The sequence below is a fragment of the Rhodnius prolixus genome, unplaced genomic scaffold (genome assembly GCF_049639745.1).
Source record: "Rhodnius prolixus isolate KJV_2025 unplaced genomic scaffold, Rpr scaffold_11, whole genome shotgun sequence".
Classification (NCBI taxonomy): Eukaryota; Metazoa; Arthropoda; class Insecta; order Hemiptera; family Reduviidae; genus Rhodnius; species Rhodnius prolixus.
Window position 1 is genome coordinate 17,729,911 of NW_027411625.1, and position 22,924 is coordinate 17,752,834.

The window sequence follows — 22,924 nt, forward strand, 5'->3', positions numbered from 1 at the left end:
TTAGTTTATGCTTGTACCTACTAATAAAAAGATACGCATTTCCGATTTTAAAAAATGATAAAAAATGCAAGCATTTTTGAGTTTAATTTATTTTTTATTAAAGAAAGCTATAATGCCAAAACTCAACTTTGGAAATAAATAAACTATTGCTTGTATAGAAAGTGAGCTTTGCTGCCTCCTATTCTCAAATTAAGCATTTCTGTACGCTAACATAGACGTACCATGTCTGAAAGAAGGGGCAAGAAGAAGGGGCTAATATGGTTCAGAATTCGATACTAATTAAGAAAAACTCATAGACACATTCTTCGTCTTAGTGCCCTTCATTGGGGACTCAAGACCAGCTAAACAGACAGGACTGTAAGAAGTGCTCTTACTATTGGGTGCCACTGCACTGGGTCGCTAAGGCTTTCTGTCCAACCTCCGCAAAATACAAATTAATTGAAGTAGGCTATGAATACCTACAGACGAATGCGTAATTGCTGGGGATGTCATAAAAAATTTACTATTTTTTGCTTTCTTTCTCGTTCTAGGTTTCGCGCAAAATTTCTGGAAAGATGAAATGATAAAATATGTTTTGCTTTCTCTTTATCTAATGTATTGAGTCAAGAGCATCGTTCCAGTTTTCACTTTCCTTACATTCGTGCTGCCTCAAAACTCAAGCTCCCATTTTAAAATCTTTAACACCTCCATTGCTGTTACACCACCTACACATTACTTTTTTGGGCCATCTTTTCAGGCTCAAACTTTCGCCACCTTAGTTTCTTGATAGTCTTTTTTCTTGATTTATTTTTACTTATCGCCCATCTATTTCCTTATTTCTGAGTCTATTCGTTTTCCAAATAGATCTGTAGTACTCCATTCTAACTTCATTGTCTTTGCTTAAGAAAAATAGTCCGCTTTATAGAAAAAGATTCTCTCACCAATTAAATCAATTATTTTGATTCTTCTTTAGAAGAGATAAATTCAAAATACTAGTGAGTGCAACATCCTGGCTGTTTTTTCGCCTCTGTATTTCTTCCCAGTACTCCCGTCTCTTTCCTCTCTAACTTTTCAAAAACGATCCCAAAAATGTAAACTAGTTTTTTATTTTCATTCTTTCGGATTCAACTTCCAATTAAAAATAGTAAAAAATAGCTTCTCTTCCAGTTCAAACTGTTTTGTTCAATACTGTATTTTTTAAAAAAAAATTAATCATAAATCCATCTTAAATTTTACTCTCGTACTTTTTTTTTTGTATCAAGTATTCCAGATTCTTATCCTGGGACAACACACCCAAACATTAGCATGGTGGATTGAATAAAAACGCCCTTAATCAAGAGACACCGTGTTTTATCTTAAATATCCTGTTTAATCTCACCAACTTTCTGTTCAGGACCATTTTACACAAATTAAATAGTATGAAATATCTCTGCTATGAAATAAATCTGTTGTTTCTTTATACTGCTTAGAAAGCGTTTTCTCACCTTCATCTGTTAAGTGCAAGTGTTGTGCATAATCTGGGGAAAATTTAGAAGATATGTTTTACATTAAGAAAAATTTGCAAAAACAAGAAAGGAAACCGAAAAGTAGGTTAAAGAATAATCTAATCTGAAGAACTGAAGTGAAAAAATTATAGGGAACGACAGAAAAAAGCTATTTTCAATAAAAATAAATAAATAAATAGTGTTGATAATGAAATTTGGAGAGGTAGTTGCATTACTCAGAATAGGAGGCAAAAAATAGTCGAACAAAAATGCGCAAAATGACAGAAACAAAACCTGAAATTAAAAAAAATCTATCCTGAGGAGGGGGACTACAACATAAATAATATACTTTTTATTTCATTTCTTTAATTTTAGTTAAATTAAGGTTTTTATTAATGAAATCATTTAATTGTGTTGAATTTTAATTACAAGGATTCTTATTTAATTGTTTTTCTTTTTTTTAATATTGTTGTTTATTAATATATTATTATCTGTTCAGAAATTGTTATTTAATGAAATTCGTGGCAAGAATTAAAATAAAACAACTAAAAAGGAAGATATTAATTTTAATTAAAAAAATAAATTGCCAATTAAAAGTCGAGTTAAGAAGTTGAAGCCAGCTTGTTTAAGTGCCTTATGTTGTTGCCCGATATGTCTTGTGAATTTTGATGTGATTAGACAAATTTCTTAAGTGTAAGATAATACATTTGTGATTGCGAATCTTACAATTTGTTTGAGAGCGGCTGTTTGTCATTTTCATTTATTTTGTACTTTTATAATTGCCAACACTTTTTTTTTTAGAACAGTGAGATATTTCATAGACGTAAGTAAAAGAAAGGTGAGAGAGTGAGAGAGAAAAAAAAAGTTGCATTCTAAAACAAAAGTCTTAATTTTAATTTTTTATTCTAAAAAGGCAAAAAAATTATTTTATCAAAAGAAAATTTTTTATTGATTTTTTTGTTATTGTTTTTTTTTACATGCCTCATCAACCGCATATGAAGTGCCATCGTTGTTTGCAACTCATATGGGCTTATGCTTCTTTTTTTGTTAACAAAAATTAATGTATGTAACTAGTTTTATTTTTTTATTTCAATTTATTATGACTTTAATAACAACTTAATTATAAAAACTAAATGTGCAATACTACAATGCACGCCAATTTGAAACCGCCGTCGTTTGTGGCACCTTGGCCAGGAATTCGTCATTCGAAGATCTTTCCAGATGCACAAGCGAAGCAAGTGTTAAAGGAAGCTGTAGATGCTGTGGTCAATAGTTTTGCCAAACACACTCAAGGATATGGAAGAGGTGAGTTCTGTTATATTTATTACCATTTTTTCAGTTTAATTAATGGACAAAATAATATATTGAGCTTTAAAATGTTATGCATACCTCTCTATTTCTTTCATCGTTGTAATACAGCTATAATAAAAAAATTAATAAAATGTGTACAGTTAAAATCTACCGTGCGAGGATTGTTTGATGAATGATACAGTTATATAGGGACGTAACAATAAAGTTTTTTATTATTGTACTGGAACGATTTAAGCAGATCTGATCTGTTATCTTTTGCGTTGATTGTAGTATCAATATTGGCATATCTACTTATGTTCATCATTACTATTTTGCTCACACATATTGTTACCTTCCTTGATGCCGGCGTTCTATGGATTTCCTACTACTTTGCCATCAAAGCGACTCCATCGTAATAGGTTTATTTTTTAATTGTCTCTAGGCAGCAATTAATTATAAGCCAGTTACTATTTATTGGCACGAATACAAATGGGTAGCTTATACATTTCATTTTATCTGTTAAACTTTCAGAAAACTAAGAAACGCGTTTTATTAGTGGTTTGGTTACAAATTTTTCTCTTCACATATCACAGATAATCCGTTGGGGGATAGATCGAGCAAGTAAGATGGATGAGGAATAATTTCCCACTCTAACTCCTTTATCTTTCCTCTCGATATATTTGCAATATATGGCAGTGCATCTCGACATCACGCTTATGAATGCTTAAATGATGGTTGTTTATTTATAATGTGCGACCTATTGCCAACTAATGACCAACCGCTTCTTACTTTTTCCTGGTGTAAGTAGAACAATGCAATTATGAACATTTTGTTTAATTAAAGTTATTTTAAAAAGTAACTATTTTATTTTAATCATAAATAGCAACAGAATGGGCTACCTACTATTTATAAGCACTAAACGAGTCTAAAGACTAATATGTGATATCAGCAAACATCAGACAAATTTCGATGGAATGTAGAACCATGGAACTTATTTAGTTAGGAAAATGTTTTGTATTCCACATTTATCAAAACAATAAGTGTTTATAGTAGCCACCTACTTGTTAATGCATTAATCTAAGTTCAAACTGACGGCACTTAGTGCTCACTGACAGAATGCAGCTAACAAGATTACCATGTCCATACATATACTTAGGGAGTACGAGTTGTAAAAATAACCGGAATTTTATATTTTCGTTGTATTAGTCCGTTTCGCGTAATTTTTTCGTTGTTCTGTTGAGTTTTGGTAGGATTGGCGATTTTGAAAATGGATCAAAGAATTTGTAATATATTTTGCTATAAGAAAATGGAATAAAGTGCAGCACAGTTTAAGAAATGTTAAATATAGCTTTTGGTTAGTCTTATATGAGTAAAACAGGGTTAAGCGTTTAAGATGGCCGTGAAGACTTGAAGATCACGAGCATCCTGGACGCCCCAGCACATGAAAAACCTATGAAAATGTGGAAAAAGTGAAAGAATCGATTATGAAAAATCGCTGAATTACAATCAGAGAAGTAGCTAATAATGTTGGCATATAAACTGGCTCATGTCATGAAATTGTTTTTGGAAGTTTTGCTTATGAAACGTGTGACATCAAAATTTGTTTCAAAATTGTTGAATTTCGAATAAAAACAGCGACGAATGGAAGTTGCTTGGGAGTCACTAAATGAAATTAGCAATGATCAGATCTACTAAAACAGGTCTTATGATATAACAGGTGATGAAACATGGGTTTACGGATATGATATGAAACTAAGGCTCAATCGTCTTAGTGAAGGCATTCTGGAATCGTCAAGGCCGAAAAGCTCGACAAGTGCGGTCGAATGTAAAGCCTCTGCTTACTGTAATCTTCGATTTTAACGGCATAGTGCACCTTGAATTCTTGCCACAAAATCGAACGTTCAGTAAGGAGTAATGCTTAAACATTCAACGCCGTTTGCGTGAAGAAATAAGAAAATAATGCCTGGGATTTGTGGCGAAACAATTCATGGCTTTTGCACCACGATAATGCACCTGCTCAAACTTCATTGTTTATTCGTAATTTTTTGGCTAGAAACAACACTGTAATGATGCTCCAGCCTCCGTATTCGCTAGACATGACTCCGTGTGACTTTTGTCTATTCCTAAAAATAAAGAGGACCGAATTGTTGTTGTTCAACAATTAAAGGTCCTTAGATTTGAAAGCATGGATGAGATTAAAAACGCTTCGCTGAGACAGCTAAAAGCTTTCCATGAACGAGTTCCAGAAGTGTTTCGGGGATTGGAAGAAGCGCTGGCATAAGTGTATAACATCTAATTGGGATTATTTTGAAGGCTATAATATTGTTGTGGACGAATAAATTATTCAAAATTTGAAATTTATTTCAAAAAACGAAAATTCCTGTTATTTTTTGGACAGTTTTATGGGTAGATTAAATCTTGACTGAAGTTTTGTACAGTATGCCTGTAATATATATGTAACTGCAATGTCCCACAAATAAATTTCTCAACAGGCTTCCATTCACTTTTAATGTCCAGAATCGGTATCAGATTTATCAGAAAGTATCTTGTTTCAGTGAATGTTGTTGAAGCGTTACAAGAATTTTGGCAGATGAAGCAAGCTCGTGGTGCTGAGATGAAGAACGGAGCGTTGGTCATCTACGAGTCCGTGCCATCGTCTAGTCCGCCATATGTATGCTACGTTACGCTACCTGGAGGTTCCTGTTTCGCTAGCTTCCAGGTACTTTATTATAACAAAAATCTGATCATCTGGAAAAGCTACATTTTCTGAATTGTCTAATTAGCAAATAATGGGGCGAATAAAAAAGTGTTTTTTATGAGGGGTAAGAGCAGATTTCTGATTTTGTCTTCACATTGGATTTATCCGTTTTGCGGACCTGTGAGTACGAAAAAGTGATTTCTCTTTGGGTTTGTAAAAAATTATATGTTACTCAAAAACAATAAATCAAACAAAGTTAAATTTGATATTTCGCTCAAGTGCTGTCAGCAATTATAGTACATGAACGGTAACATAAGTGAAGTCGAAATCTCTACATAAAATTATTAATCTACCTCTAATGATGGGTGAAAATCCGAAACCGGTCAGGAATACAATAAACATGCCTCCTGTTACGACGGATAAATTAAAAATATTTTCCAGCACTGCGTACCAAACCACATTTTTATTTTTAATATTTTTCCTTGTTTTCAGAATTGTCCTACAAAAGCGGAAGCTAGGCGGAGTGCTGCCAAAATTGCCCTCATGAATTCTGTATTCAATGAACACCCGTCAAGAAGAATATCCGATGATTTTATAGAAAAAGCTGTGCAGGATGCTTGGATGTCTTTTAAAGTAAGTAAATTTGTTTTTAGAAATTCAGGTGTATGTCGGTTTTACAATCGTTGTTGAACCATTAGGTACTGATGAGTATATGCATGCGCCCGTTGCTTTTTAGTGGTACTGATGTGATTCGATAAGTGGTATAGTACGTGAAAGTTATTCTCTTTGAAGCAGTGCAATATCCTGAATTATGGCTGCATGTAATTTACAACACTATACAAACCTTTGCTTACGATTTTTTTGTACAAATACAATTGCAAGACACAATACAGTTCCCATACCATTTTTGATCTGCACTTTCACGTACTTTCAGCATACTGATCAGAATTGAACTTCAGCAAAAAAATTTTGTTTGCATATTAAAAATTCTTTTGACCGAGAATAATCCATTTCTAGTAACTTAACTTTTACATCCAAATTACTACAAACCTGTAGTAAAAAGAAATGTTCGAATTGATCTTCACGAGCCATAATCTAAGAAATATACTCCAAAATAAAGTGTAAAAATTTACTTCGCGCAGTAACCATCACACTAAGAGTAGAGTTTTGTAGCAGCACGGCGAAGATTGAAAAGCTACAGAGTTGTAGCACAGAACCTTGGAGAATTACTTTGTGCAATTTTAGATTAAGGATCTTTGGAGTGAATGTAATTCATAGAAACAATTTTGTAAACCTGTCTGATAAATTTGAAATGCTTCGGTAACAACGAGACTGGCTGGTTTAAAATAACCAATGTAAATGTGAGAGTTGATTGAGAAGATTTTCTGGCGAGTTAGATATAGATAGAGGATTCTATGCTTTAGAGTACCCGCCTCAAGTTCATAGAGAGCCGTATTAAGTTTATTTCAATTAATTGAACTTAAAACAAATAATACTATTTTTTTAACTTTTCCCAAACTTTATACAAGATGCTTTTTTGGAGCTATCTTAAAAATTACAACCTTCCATATTCTCATCTTATTTGAATATAATTTTTTGTAATTAATTTACATTTTGTGGATGTTTCGATCGTCATCTTGTTATCTTTATATCTAAGTAAAACAGTTGATTATTATGAAGTTAAACGTGTCAATAATTATAAACCAAAATCTTTCATACTTTACATGGTTCTATTGGTTTGGATGAGTTTGATTTCTGAAGATGCTTCATAAAAATAAATTAATTTTTTTTAAATTCAGCCCAATTGTTCAGTTTGTAGTTAGGATTCCATTTATAGCTGACAGTATTCTGTCAGTTTTTAAAGCAGTAATTAATGTCTCACGTCGTTAAAGCTGTTTTAAAACTGCAAACACCCTCCTACGAGGGGGTACCCAAAAATAACCGGAATTGCGTTGCCGCGCATGGAGCTTATGTAGTACGCATTTCTGCCGCTAGACGTGTATAGCGCAATTCCTTGCCAGTACAGTCCTGCCTGTGTTGTCTGCCTGGCTTGTTCTGTTCATCTGCAGTGATTGTTTTTACCAGCGCTGTTTTGTTCTTTTTTCGTTTTTTATGATGGCAAGTTTAAGTGAACAACGTGCAGCTCTGAAATTTTGTTTTCTACTCGGCAAAAATGCTGCTGAAAGTGTTTTAATGTTGAAAACAGCTTACAAAGATGACGCTATGGGAAAAACTCAAGTATACGAGTGGTTTACTCGGTTTAAAAATGGCGACATGTCGATTGATGACAAACCTCGTTCTGGACGTCCATCAACTGCCCGAATCGACGAAAATGTTGAAAAAATTCGAGAGCTGGTGTTCACAGACCGTCGACAGACAATTGATCAACTGTCAGAGAGTAGTGGGTTATCTTGGAGCTCGGTTCAGCGAATTTTAACGGAAGATTTGGGGATGAAAAGGGTTGCTGCCAAGTTTGTTCCTCGAGTTCTGACTGACAATCAAAAAGAACATCGAGTTGAAACATGTCGTGCTTTGAAACAACAGCTTGAAACTGATCCAGACTTTCTGTCAAAGGTCATTACTGGTGATGAGTCATGGTGCTATGGTTATGACCCAGAAACAAAGCAACAGTCGAGCCAATGGAAGACGTCATCTTCACCCCGACCAAAAAAATGTCGTCAAGTCAAGTCAAACATCAAAACAATGCTGATTTGCTTTTTTGATGCCAAAGACGTAGTCCATTCAGAGTTTGTCCCCCCAGGTCAGACCGTCCATCAAACCTTGTATTTGGAAGTTTTGAAAAGATTGCGCAATAGTGTTCGCCAAAAAAGACCCGATTTGTGGCAAACAGGAGACTGGTTCTTCCACCACGACAATGCACCTGCACACACAGCCATCTCTGTTACACAGTTTTTGGCTAAAAATGGCATGGTTCCGCTGCCCCACGCACCTTACTCGCCTGATCTTGTTCCGTGCGACTTTTTCTTATTTCCACGCATGAAAAAGGGCATGAAAGGTCACCGATTTGACAACATTGAAGAGGTCAAGAAAAAAACGAAGAAGGAGCTGTCAGCCATTTCTAAAGATGACTACAAAAAATGTTTCGAACAGTGGAAGCACCGGTGGGACAAATGTATTAGTTGTAATGGAGAGTATTTTGAAGAGGATAAGGTTGTTCTGTAAAAAATTTGTAAATAAATAGCTTTTAAAAAATAATTCCGGTTTTTTTTGGGTACCCCCTCGTACATTCCAACGCCTACTGCTTTCGATTAGCGGTAGGAGCCAGACTATTATCTGATCTTACTACAGCTCTTAGGTGGTATCACACGTCAGCGTATTTACGAACTTTGAGTTCTGATTAAATTATAGCTTCCAGTCGGCTTTTAGGGGGATGCTTTTGAACTGGGAATTTTGCGGGATGATTACTCTAATTTCAAAATTTAAATAACTTATAGAATGGGATCTAAAAAAAGTCTGACTGCATTATACTGAGTTTACTGTAATGGCGTACATGTATTTAATGCCGCATGTTTAATGGCGGTCTCTTGAGCGTGTCAAGATTGTGTTGAATGTACATTATGTTTACCAAGTTATTTGTATCGTTTTGAATTAGGATCTCTGATCACGTGTACCTCTCCAATTGTTAATTTTATGTTAATGTAATGGACATATGTAGTATCACAAGCGCAGCGAACAGAGGAATTGTGGGGGCACGTGCGTGTGGCGAGAGAGTGGGACAGACAGGTGGCTGGTCAAGGAGGTCTAGGCCGTGAAGAGGTGCACTGCGTGTGAGATGCCTTAGAGACTAAAAAGGTAAAGACCAAAGAGAGAGATGGAGTGAGAGGCGAGCGCTGAGATCCTCTCTCAAGGGACGTGCCCGGCCGCGGTGAGTTTTGTGTGGAGGCGTAGGATTGGAGTGGCGGAAGAGAATTAATTTCAAGAATTTTTGCTTATTATTTTACATTATTATTACTAGTTTTATTCTAACTTAGCATTAGGAGATTGCTTTTCATTTATTATTGTAACATGTAGGGATTAAGTAGTTAATTAAGTTAGGTTCCGTTGGGTGAATGTCGGTGTGTCGGTTAAGTTAGTAATATTTTTTGTAACTGTTAACCTTGTGTGTATGAAACAAATATATTATACGTTGTAAATAAACCTACTGGTAAGACATTTTAAGTAGAGTTTTGTTGGAAACTCTACCCCTAACCGCCACGGACGGTTACATTATTATTTATTAATCGTACTTATAAAGTAAAGGAAATAGGGTAGTTCAAGAAATAGTGCCCAGTGTCCTAGTGAGTAGTTCTAAAAGATAATCTAATTAAAGTTTGGGTCTTATGACCCAAACGTACATTCACGAAATACGTTGGTGCTATTATGCTCTGTGTCAGGCTAGGGTTGAGAGGGACATCCTCTCTGGAATCGGGAAATCGTTTTGGGTGCCAGATAGCCGAAGCTATCCGAGAAGATAATCTAACCAGCCCCAAATATAAAAGTGCCCTTAAGCGTGCATCTAGAGGGATAGCTCCGCTGAGAGGGAGGAGAGTCCGGTAATATTACGGCAGCGACAGGAAGCTAAATAACTAATACTCTAATGTTATAATCAAACATAAAAACAAACTATCTAAAGACAGGAACATTAACTCAAAAAACCAGAAAATCGTTACTATGACCTACACAACCTAATCTGTAAAACAGATAATTATATACAAAATAAGAGAAAAGTATTAGTACGAACTAATGGCTCACTGAAAATATGGCTATAACGGCATAATCGGCACTGGCCAGGCCGAGCGTTCGCAGGCGAATGCTCTTTTAATGTTCGGTCGATTAACAGTGTGTAGTTACACACTGTTAATAGTTATTGGAGTCCTAAGCAGCCTCTGCCATCTGCATTTTTCAGTTACAACAAGACTCTGTTTTGTTGACAGGGCGATGGAGATAATCCAAACACAGGAATTGCAGCATTTCGGTTCATGTTGGAGACCAACAAAGGTCGCACAATGTTGGAATTCCAAGAACTGATGACAGTATTCCAACTTCTACATTGGAACGGAAGTCTGAAGGCAATGCGTGAACGGCAATGTTCCAGACAGGTCAGTATTTTAATTCTAAGATACGAATGGGTGTGTGTACAAGTTTATCTATTTATTTTTTAAAACAAGAAATCTATTTTACATGTTAAAATGATTTTACAAGGCATCTCTCTGTCAACTATTAGATTTCTCTTCTTGGCTGGCTCAATGGTTAACAAAACGTTTTGAGAACATTCTATCTTTGTTGGCAGTAAATTCATTGGGGGGGGGGGTACAAATTCGAAATTACTCGCATCATATTGTATTTCATGAATAATGCAAAATTAATTTCTCTCAAATTGTCATCTTATACAACTGGAACCCTCATCCATTGATTACTTACCTCAGGTTTTTGCCTTTTTAATAGAAGTTAGCAAGTGCCTTTTTTAGTTACGATCTGTTGAGGTATCAACGGCTTTTACCAACATCTCTGTTGTAACGTTTCAGTAAGGTGATAAAGTTAATGGTTAATCGTCATACTTAGCAGTTTTGCAGCAAGTGCCCGAGCACTAATGATGATTGATTTCGCCGATTAACGTAATGCCTCATCAAAATCACATGATGACCTTTTTGATCTTGTCTTCTTTTTAGTAAAACGCAGCTAACCATACTTTGATGTTAATTATATCTCATAGAAAATTTGAATTTTTTTAGGAAGTCGTTGCCCACTATTCCAATCGTACATTAGATGAAGAAATGAGATCGCAGATGGCGTTGGACTGGGTAGCTCGTGAACAGGAGGCTTGCGGCGCTGTCAAGAGGGAACTGGCGTGCGCCGAACGTGAACTAGAAGCAGCTCGTCTGGCCGGTAGGGAATTAAGGTTCCCAAAAGAGAAACGTGATATTTTATTACTTGCTTGTAATCAGTCAACAACATTGTTGTCTTGAATTAAATGTAAACTCTACATTTCCAACTCTTTAATTTTTGTATTTTTAATATATTTTGTTTTAAGATGGTAATACTCGCTCAAGCATTCTGATAAAAAAAAAAAAAGAAGGAAATTTGACGTGGTTATACAGGGTGTTCATTTTAAGACGGCTCAAAAGCATTTCATGCTTAAACGGTTGTTCTAAGCGAAAAATGGCAGAGGAAAAATTTGTTGTCCGTCACCTCTAGTTTCCGAATATGTGACTTGATTTTAGATTCCTGCCCGCATACGCGGGTAACGCGCGACCAAAAGTGAGGGTTCGCAGTTGACCCCCATTTTCATATACACAGTTTTAAAGAGTATAAAAAGTAATGAAAGAAACCGGAAACCGCAATTCGATATTTTCAAAATTAAAGGTGCTAGGCCATTTCAAAATCTGGTATTTTTAATCATATTTCAATTTTTTTATCTTGTTATCAAATGAAAAATCAAATGTTAAGAGCTTTAGATGTTCTCAAGCATACACAAAATGGCTAAAAATTAATTTTACATCTGTTACAAACAAGAAGGTTTAATAATTTCTTGGTAATTTTGGGAGAGTTACGTTTAATTACCAAAAAAATTGGAAACCTCCTGCCACATATTTAAGTGATCAATATCTTTCATGTAAAGGATCAAAATTATTCCTTAATTTATCAAATAATGCACTTTACTCAATTTGTGAAGCATGTACTGTGCCTTCAAAGGTGCCTCTTCAGATTCAGAGAGCAGTTGATAACCTCCTGGCTAACCTGGCTTGCGAGCCAGAGGAGGCACCTTTCAAGACCCAGTTCATGCTGCAAAAGTGCATTATTTGATAAATTAAGGAATAAGATTGATCCTTTACTTGAAAGATATTGATCACTTAAATATGTGGCAGGAAGTTTCCAATTTTTTTGGTAATTAAACGTAACTCTCCCAAAATTACCAAGCAATTATTAAACCTTCTTGTTTGTAACAGATGTAAAATTAATTTTTAGCCATTTTGTGTATGTTTGAGAACATCTAAAGCTCTTAACATTTGATTTTTCTTAGAAAAATCACTCGAAAAACGACTTATTTCCCGATATTAAGAAAATGCTAGCTTTACGGCCTTGGCAATATTTTTAGTAGAAAGGGGATGAAAAAATACATAAAAATGACCTATCGCGTGCTCTTCTTTCTCTTTGATAACAAGATAAAAAAATTGAAATATGAAAAAAAATACCAGATTTTGAAATGGCCTAGCACCTTTAATTTTAAAAATATCGAATTGCGGTTTCCGGTTTCTTTCATTACTTTTTATACTCTTTAAAACTGTGTATATAAAAATGGGGGTCAACTGCGAACCCTCACTTTTGGTCGCGCGTCAGCCGCGTATGCGGGCAGGAATCTAAAATCAAGTCACATATTCGGAAACTAGAGGTGACGGACAACAAATTTTTCCTCTACCATTTTTCGCTCAGAACAACCGTTTAAGCATGAAATGCATTTGAGCCGTCTTAAAATGAACACCCTGTATAATGACTACAGTATCGGAGAATTATCAAAGATACAAATCGGCACCGGAAGTGATATTCTAATCATTATTTCTATGCTGTTGAAAATTTGAGCGTTTACTGTCATAATGTAACTGGATAATCTGGGGCAAACCAACTATGAAAAAATTTAAAATTCTTAACAATGTATAATCTCATCTTCCATAGATTAAAAGTGCGCTAGCCCCCCAAATTATATTAAATTCTTTTAATGTTACGAAGTTTGCGCTGTGCAAAGAATCTTTTATAAGTTGTCGAAGCTGTTCTATTATTACTATTACATCACTAACAAAATTGCTTCACTTAAAGTGCCAACTAACTTAAAATAAATTAAAAAATAAAGAGGAATGTATTTGGAAGTAATGACAATACTTGGTCATGTAAAGAAATGATAAAATTGTAAAAATATGACCGAATCACTTTAAGCACATACCCAGTTGAGATATTCGTGGGAAGCTATCATTTTACTTAATAGAGGCACTGCCTACCTCTAAAGTTCCCGTGAGTGAAATTTACAGAACTGTCACCAGTCAACTAAGGATTGTTACATAGTAACCCTGGTGTTCTGAATAAGCCGTAAACAGTTAATCAGAAATGCCATTATACAAAACAGGTAAACGAGGAAGTATTTGCGATAATGAGTTTTCACCTGGAATATAACCATGGGTAAGAAATCCTGATTTGTAAAAAATCAGCTTTTTTGTAAACTCTTCAGTTAAAAACGAAAGAAAGTACAAACTAGCTAACCGTTAAAACCTCAGTGCATATTTATTTTCATTTTTTTTTTGTGTGCTTGTTGCGATAGTAAATCATTTCTCCTTACATCTTATACTCATATCTGTAACATTTTCCCGGAAAAATTAGGGACTTTTGGGAGAAGGAGAGAAGTTTAACATTCTTCTAAAGTGCCATTACAGTACTTTTTAATTGGTCTAGTCTTTTATAATATTTAATAAGAAATATTTATGACCATCAAATGTCTGTGGCCAAAATTCCAATTATGGAAGTATACCAGTTTACTTTATTTTGTAAGTTTTGTGTGGTTTTCGTCGTGTAGCCTTACCACTGAAGGTTTTTTTTTCAGAGAATATTCATTTAAGTGGGTTTCTGGGGAGGGGGTGCTGTAATTCATGCTCCCCCTAAACACATAATTTAGTACTAATATTTTTTATGCGAAGCTTTTTTTTGGGGGGGCATACAGCCAGCATCGTCTAGGTGCTTATCACTCACTCTCCATTCTTACTTATAAATACATTCGCTTCACACATTCATCCCTCTACTATATACAACTATTTACATACAAACTTACAACTAATGGATGGATCAGTACTCTATATTCCTGCCATCCTTATAGCTTAACCGAAATTAAAATCACGTAATCCTTCTCTAATCATTTTCTTCCATTCATTCTATAACTTTTAAATACATTCATATTTCATTGCTAGCTCTGCTAGTACAGTTTTATTACGTCTTCGTAGCGAAATGGTGCACTTAAATACCTGTATATGTATGTCGTCAAACATTCGTTTCCTTTCTACTACATAACGTGGACATATCATTATTATATGATGCGAAGCTTCTTTAATATTTATTAGTGATTTAAAGAAAGAAAATTCAACGTCTGAAAAGAAAACTTGAGGTGTATTTTTTTTTCAATCATCGATTAATACTCCAAAACACCTGATTGAAAATTTTTTATTAGCAACTGGCCAGAAAGCTTCTATTCGAATAAAATTTACTAAGTGGATGTAGAATATTGAATTTGGTCTATGTGTCCAAGTATTGTAGTTACATTATTTACAAATACATTTTATGTACTTGAATGCCTTAGATTTAACAATATTATTCTTAAAAAATTAGGCTTTTTGTGAATATATATGTTTATTTACATATGTATAGGTGTAATTACTATATAATAATTAAGAATGAATAAATCAATAAAAAACATTTTTTGCTGCAATCAAACTGCAGATTTCATAATTTGTTTATCTTGATAAGACTTCTTTTTTAAGTTCATTTTTTTTATATTGATTAATCTTTATTCAGTAGGAAAATTGTTTGTTTTGTGTTTTATTCGGAGTGACGTGGTAATTTTTCTGTCATGTGCGTTTTTGTTATGAGTAGTAGACGAAAAGTTTTTTTTTTTTTTTTTTGAGGGATTAAGAAAGTTGCAAAAAGTCCTAAGATCTTAATATTGTATTTTGCTCGTCACAATGTCTTTCATATTTTTTTTTTAAATTTATATTTATTATAAAGAAAGTTTAAACAAAATATCTTAGAGAATAAATAAATTTTATTAAATGTCAACTCTTCGTTTATAAATTAAAAATGTAAAATAATTTGTTGGTTAATATTTTTTATTGGTTAAAAATCAATATAGGTATACCAAATATATGTATTTATTTAAGTATTATATCAGTACTGTACTTTTACAAAATGAAAAGAAATTAATATTAATGAATTTTTAAGACCTTAAAATAGTGAAATCGGTTGAATTAATCTATTGTGCGGTATGGCTTGTAAGCAAGGTGACAATCCAGTCATTCTGGTTTCTGTTTTGAAACACAAACGGGTTTGTGACAGCTTAAGAAAAAAAGGTACTTACTGGACATCCAGTATTTTTTAATTTATTGTTTAGAGTCGTTTTGGACATGATCCCTGTAAATGAATTGTGTATTTCTGATCATCCTGTTCTGTGCCTGAGCCACAATTCTTGTGCAGTACCGCATATTTTTTTCAGGTTTAAAATAAATGTGCATTTGGTAAATCTATATCCTGGCATCTACGGAACCTTTCCCTGCAATGCTGAAACGGTGTTAACCCTTGTAAGTTAAACTCCCTTTGTCTGTTACAGGCTTTGTGTTGTTTTCATTCTGTCTGTAATGTTTCTGATTCGTCAGTACCGGATTTGGGATGCACTTTAACATTTTCTTAAGGCCGGTTTCTTTCGAATAATGGGATTTCCATTTTCAATCATGAGCGTCCTCTGCATCCTAATAGTGGCCATCTCCTAAACCTCCTTTTCTTTTTTCTAACCATCCTTCCACTCTGCCTCGTCCTCTTCTGTTTTATTACACTTCCTTAGTTGTAGTGTTGAATTCTCTCTCCTCTTTAACGCCCACCATTTTCTTAATTTTGACTCCACTAACCTATTTTGTCACGAGAGATTATCAAGGTCTCAGCACTGTAAAAAGATGTTATTATCAAGAGAATAATAATTTCTTTTTAAACATCTTTGTTCCATCCTTTTCCTTTCTTTACAGCTTTCATAATTTCTAACTTTTCAACACCGAACTCAAGTATTAAAAACAGCTTATCTTTTCGATTCAAGATTTTAGTTCCGAAAGCAATAAACATTATTTTCTTGAAAATAACCTTCAAACCCCGGTTCACATACGTCTATCTTAAACTCCAGGTAATCGTGGATTACACTTTTGTAATTCTCAATGTATTCGATAACTTTCGACCCTGCTGTATATGTAATCAGTTCTTTTGAGAGAATGAACCAAACAGTTATTAATTCAAGAGTTCATCTCATTTCTCTCTTGTCTTTACAAGCAAAGTTAAAGTTTGTAGGTATAGCTCGAACTCGCTAATGATAACATAATACAAGTAATTTACTGAAAGCATTGTATTGCCATTGTAAGCTAATAATTTTTCTTTACAGCAAGGCGGGTGGGAGCTTACACTTTTTTTGTGCAAGAACTCTTTGTTTTTCATGTCTTTTCTTCTTTGAACGTCTGGTACACACTTAAACATGATCTTTGTGTATGTAGATGACTAGAATTGACTTTGAATTTCGTTTTTCTTATTTCTTCTTTTTAAACCACCGTCTTCCAGTACATTGATTGTTTGTTTCCGGAATTTTATTAAAAAAGCACAATCTTTGGTCCAATATGAGAAAGATTTCCAAAATTCAGAAATGAATAGTTGAATGTATTCCATAATGTCACAGCTATGTTTTGTCGTATCTATGGGCTACACTTCGTATGTAAGCCACAAAATTTCAATGTTATTAATTGAAATTGTATTGTACTTCTTTTTTTTTTATCATGGCTTAAAAGGCACACCTTGCTACATTGCCTCTGCCGAAAGAGTTGCTCTATGGAAAGGAATCCAATGTAAATAATATCTTCTTTTGTGATCTATTTACTTTTAAGGCATTACTTACCCACTTTATTAAGGCTGTACATAATTTTCTTTTATTATTATTATTATTTAATGACTTTCAAAGACTTTAGAAAATTAATAAATAAAATTTCTGATAGCTTGTAAAGCCTTGGTGATCAATGGTATAATATAAATTTTTAAATATTCAGAATTTCTCTGTTCTTTAATTTTGTTTTCTATCTATTTCCTTACAAAACCTAAACTATGCCAAAAACTATAAATAGTCTTGTGATTTATTATTTTTTATTTTGCTTATTTTAAAAATTACTTATTCTTATTTAAAAAACTTTTTGACATGATTTTCTACAGTTTTATTTTTAAAGCTCGGCACTTTACAAAAGATATTTTTACTTTACATATCTAACTTTTGTCATTGATATAGTACTAGAGTGAAACAAATGTCTCGCATGTTTTGAATATTGAAGTTTGTATGAAGAACCGATCTGTGAACCAACAATTCCAAAGTCTCCTTTTCACCTCCTCCGATTTGTAAATTTTTTACCACGAGTTAAGTGAGCCATGGAGAGTAAGAATTAGTAATCATAAGATGTCAGATCTGGACTGTAAACAATTACATTAGGGAAAAATTACGAAGTAAAATCTTTGATTCCTGATCCTGGTCGTAATTTTTGCGGTCATGCATTGTCTTTTGAATGAGCACCCTCCATGATTAAACAAAGAGGGCCATTTTTCAGACAAAAGTAATGCACGCGCACAAGCTCATTAGAGTAGAACAGTTCAAACTAATGGCACTCACGTAGTTCCACTGAACACACATTGCTCTCATATTTTTCTTTAGGAGTCATTAAAGTTCGTTAGATTGTCGAAATAAATCCACTTTTCATCGAATAGATAATTCGTTTGTGTTAACGAAAGTTACTTGAGTTTTGAATAATATTTAAAGTTTTCATGCGGCTTCTAGATCTACGGCAGCTGCTCGCAGATGGCGACTTAAAATATAAATTGGACATAAGATAATTCGTCAAAAGATTTCTGGAACTGGTACATGGATTCACGTTTATAATTTCGTCTCGTTTTCGTTGACCAGAAGTGCCAATTTCTTGAAACCCCCTCCCCGCCAAGTTTATATTACAGAAGATACTCGTGTTTGTGTGTAGTTTCTTGTTAGAATTACAGAAACGAAACTTTTAGAGTAAAACAGGCGCCAATGCATATTAGATATCTTTTGTAAGCTGTCAATTTTTTTTTTAATTATATACTATTCTAAGGTAAACATTTGGTTAAAAATAATATTTAACAAGTCAAATGTGGTACTCTCTTTCTCTAATGTGATCTTTGTAACTGTATTATTTATTTTATTAATAATATATATTGTACTTGTTTTAATTGTTTTTTAATTTTTAGCATTTTCTTCGTAAAGTATTCCCACGATTTTCTGTTGACTTTGTATTCCAAATACCTCCCTAAAATGCCCATCACTTTTATTTGTTACATCTTCTAAGAAAACTGATTTCTGAGTTTTCTGGTATCTGCAACTTTAAGCATCCTTCTAAATTGCCACTTTCTTTTAATTTAGAAGAATATCAGTGTACAGGAAGCTTAACACTGGTGTTGGCGCCACGAAATCTCCAAAGATGCAATCCCATTCTGATCATGAATGGGTGTTAGTTAGCCGCATCCTATCATATGGCTCCATCTGAGTAATTCAGTTCATGAATTGGTGTTCGGAGTTGTAACCAGTATTATTATTTTAATTAAAAATTCTGCCGTGTCGGATGGAGAGGGGAAAGCGCCCTCTCGCTCAGTGTGTATAGAGTTGACTACAGGCTAAGGTGTTGAATGGAACTCCCTTGTATTTGTAAATGGCTGTATTCTTCTATATTATTAAAATATAGAGAAATATTTTATCTTGTTGTGTAAACATTTGTTTCTTTTGTACTGATAATACTAGCCTTCTTAAAGCTGAACCCAGCGCACCGGCAATATAGCCCAAAAGGACCGGCGACGAGAAATACTCCTAGCCTCCTAACTCCCCCAAATACTTGGTGTCTGCAAGATTTACTCTGAAGTAACCACTCGTTTGGACATGCGTTTCTTAGCCAATTTTATTTTACCTGAATTGTCGTTCACTTGTATATATTACCCTTATAATCTGCAATAGGTTGAATCCACCTCATTGGAAGTGGTCATTACATTTACATCTATCACTTTCATTAGAAACGTTCGGCAAAAAAAAAAAAAAATCAGTTTAGAGCAGCGGTTCCTTATCTTTTTTCATTAGTGTACCCTTTTACCTGATTGTTTCCTTAGTGTGTACCCCTAATATATATATAAATATAAATAAAAAAAATAAATAATCGTATTCTTGATTTTACGTATTGTAACTTTAAATTAACAGCAAAACAATCTGAACGTAATGTGTCTTGTAAAGAACATATACATATGATATGTCCCTATTAAAAATATCATTTATGAATAGGTAAACATTTCAAACCAATAACTATTGCAGGGGTCGTAAATTGAAACAGCAAAGCGTTAATAAAGGAGAAGTAAATTATATGCGAGCCATGTGTAATATTAGTCAAAACTAAAGCACCATTTTTTCGACATTTTTACATTTTCAAGAAATCATTTAATAATTTTTGATATATACCTAAATATATTTACTTTTAAAAAAAATACTGAAGTATCGAATGAGTTCTTAATTCTTGTCAATTTATATGTTATTCAGTTTTATTATAATAATTTTGTAATTAAGTTGTAGGAATCATTTATTATACAGGGTGTATACGGAGGAGTGGTCGAAACTTCGGGAAGTGATTCAACAGCTCAAATGCAACAAAAAATATTCTATTCACTTTGACCCGATTCTCAATAGTGTCCAAGATATTTGCATTTTTAACTTTTCACAATTACTATTTAATAAAACGGAAGTAAAAAATACAGTAGCAATAAAATGCAGTAGTTGACTGCAGTTGTTTGTGCAACTTATTTGAATAACATAATGGAGGTTTTTTTTATCAAAGTTAATTAATTAATAATAATTCAAAAATAAAATGGTTATATTCTTTTTGTTCCTTCTCCAAAAATTGATTAGTTTTGAATTATTATTAATTAACTTTGATGAAAAAAAACCTCCATTATGTCGTTAAAATATGTTGCACAAACAATTGTAGTCAAGAAACTAAAAATTTGCCATAATTCTTTCCCACTTCCTTGTTTGAATAGTTCGAACGATTTTTGTAGCAATTTTAACTAGGCACTTGCCTATTGTACTTTTTCACTTCTGTGTTTTATTGCTACTTTATTTTTTACTTGCGTTTTATTAAATAATAATTGTGAAAAACTAAAATGGTAAAAATTGATAATTGAGTAAATTAGTAATGAAAAGTGGTTACGCAAAATCCCAGTTTTCTGCATTTACACCCCTCAGTTCGGGGTAGGGTTTTGTTAAAAACCAAAATAAATCATATGATCTTGAAGCTCAATAAATGCGCAACTTTTTCTGAAATTATGTGACTCCTAGATTCATTAACCATTGAAAAAATGCAGTTAAAAATTTTAACTAAAATTACGAGAACGAAATTTTTAGACATTCAAGTAAAAAATGTCATTGTTATAAGTAAGGAACGGATTTTTATGTATTTAAAAATGCCAAATATTTAATTAAAATATGCATTTATTTTCGTCAATTATGTGGAAAATATGTGATTTTTTAAAAATATTTTCTGGAATATTTAAGTAAAATGGACATTTTTTTTTATGAAAATGGATTTTTTTGGGGGGGGGGGCAAGTTATAATTATTTATACAAGAAAAGAACATTTTTACAATTTATAATAATTTATTAGGAACAAAATAATTGGTTTTTACAAGTTATAATGATTTATACAATAAAGAACATTTTTACTATTTATAAAAAGATGTTAAATTTTCAATTTTGAAAACTTCACTCTTCGAAATTTCAAATGTTGGAACGTAAAGTGACGACGATCTGGGCGTAAGATGGACTTGTAACGACTAAAAGATCGTTCAACATCTACAGATGTTATAGGTGCCTTGCTGAAAGAAGTTATCTCGTTGGTTGTAAAGGGTACACGATGTTCTGAGGTGACTTCTGTTCCACTGATAATATCAGAAATCTGGTAGATGGTCTCCCACCCTTTGTTCTTGCTCAGTACTTTTACCAGTTTTGATCTGATCAGATCTCTCTTACTCCCAGGTATTCCTTCCACCTTTTCGATGACTTTTTTTAACGTTGGACACCGTTTTCTGTCAGTCGAACATTTTGGGACTCACGTTGGGTAATGGCTTGTGCACGAAATACGCAATTGTCAGAAATGAATGCAAGGTTCCTTAAATTAGGTTTCTCGAATAAAGACTTGGCTGTATTTATCGCTACTGCTTCGTCTTCGAGATGTGAAAGGACATTCTTGATTTTATTGTAGTTTTCATAGCTGCTTCCAGCCAAGTACCCCATCTTGTCAATATTGGTTCTGGTGGAAGGCACAAGTCTGGATAGAGTTCTTTTAGCATTTTAATGCGACTTGGTGCTTTTAAGAACACTTTTTTAACCGAGGAGATTAAGGAATCTACGTCACTGAACAAAGATCGCACAGTTTCTGCTACTCGATGCAAGGCATGAGCAATACACGTCACATGAATTATCTTAGGATAAAATACCTGAATAGATTGCCAAGCCTTGACCATGTTGGGGGCAGCATCAGAGAGAAACAAAAGAACTTTTTCGTTCAAAACTCCACTGGGCCATAGGATATGCATTGAGGCATCGAAGAATCGTTAAATGGTGGAATGATTGCATTTTTCGAGAACCTCACAGTTCAAAAGGAATGGCTTTGAATCCACATCAGCATCACTGTCAAGTTTTCCAATAACTGCATTGGCAATATACCTGCCCTCAACGTCAGTGGTTTCATCAATTGACACTCAAATCGGTCCATCTTTGATATGTTCTCCCTATGCCCTATAGTCTGTGCCCTACTGTCTGTGGTTCACAGTTCCTGTCAACCACCTCCCAATTATAAAAATATGCCCAAAATGAAAAATATGAAAAAATATGTACATATTTTGATTAAATATGTAGAAATATTTATTTATTTTAATCAAATATGTATAAATATGCGATATCATACAAATATGTGAAATAAAAGTAGACTCAAACGGCTTAAAAAGTGTCAGTATGAATACTTCTAGTTGAAAAACGTCTGTAAATTGCCTAGAAAAAAAATATGTAAATACATACGAATCCGTTCCCTAGTTATAAGAATCGTTTTGAGGCTCTGTACCAAGCAAATTTATAGGAAATTTAATGCTCTTTCGTGCGGAATAAGCAGATTTATTGTAGGATAAAGGATAGAAAAGTTACGGCCGTTTTATGGCGAAAAACGCGAATATCATCGGAAAAGTTAAAAATGCAAATATCTTGGACACTATTGAGAATCGGGCCAAAGTGAATTTTTTGTTGCAATTGAGATGTTGAATCACCTCCCGAAGTTTCGACCAGTCCTTCGTGTACACCCTGTATAATTTTTTTCTCATGAATAATATATCTGTATAATTTGTATATTTTCCGGCATAATAACTTTTTTTTTGCGTACCCCAGGTTGGGAACCGCTGGTTTAGAGGCATTTTGTTGGTATAGGGGAGGGATGAATTTCTGCACTAATTTATTGTAAGTTACCAAAATTCCGAGTTTAAAGAAAATAAGTAGACCGGAAGTGAAACTTTAATGGGCACATAATTTTCTTTTACTCATCTCAGTTATTGTTGAAAATTGATTCTTAAGGGAGAGGTTGTGAGAGAACTGCAACTTCATTACA

General features: G+C 33.6%; 1 protein-coding gene across 1 annotated transcript; it reads left to right on the top strand.

Annotated features, from left to right (window-relative positions):
- The first annotated feature begins 2,069 nt into the window (after positions 1–2,069).
- lft (Limb expression 1 family member lowfat) lies at positions 2,070–18,471 on the top strand. Its single transcript, XM_074138568.1, has 5 exons — positions 2,070–2,768; positions 5,309–5,472; positions 5,944–6,084; positions 10,386–10,550; positions 11,184–18,471. Exons 1-5 carry the CDS (start codon positions 2,597–2,599, stop codon positions 11,415–11,417), a joined length of 876 nt encoding a protein of 291 aa, XP_073994669.1. The 5' UTR covers positions 2,070–2,596; the 3' UTR covers positions 11,418–18,471.
- The last annotated feature ends 4,453 nt before the right edge of the window (positions 18,472–22,924 follow it).

What these genes read in the sequence shown, in the direction of transcription:
- lft (XM_074138568.1), top strand. Translation starts at nt 2,597, where the DNA reads ATGTGCAATACTACAATGCACGCCAATTTGAAACCGCCGTCGTTTGTG. An exon ending in CACTCAAGGATATGGAAGAG is followed by an intron (nt 2,769 to 5,308) that starts GTGAGTTCTGTT and finishes ATCTTGTTTCAG; the next exon opens with TGAATGTTGTTGAAGCGTTA. An exon ending in CCTGTTTCGCTAGCTTCCAG is followed by an intron (nt 5,473 to 5,943) that starts GTACTTTATTAT and finishes CCTTGTTTTCAG; the next exon opens with AATTGTCCTACAAAAGCGGA.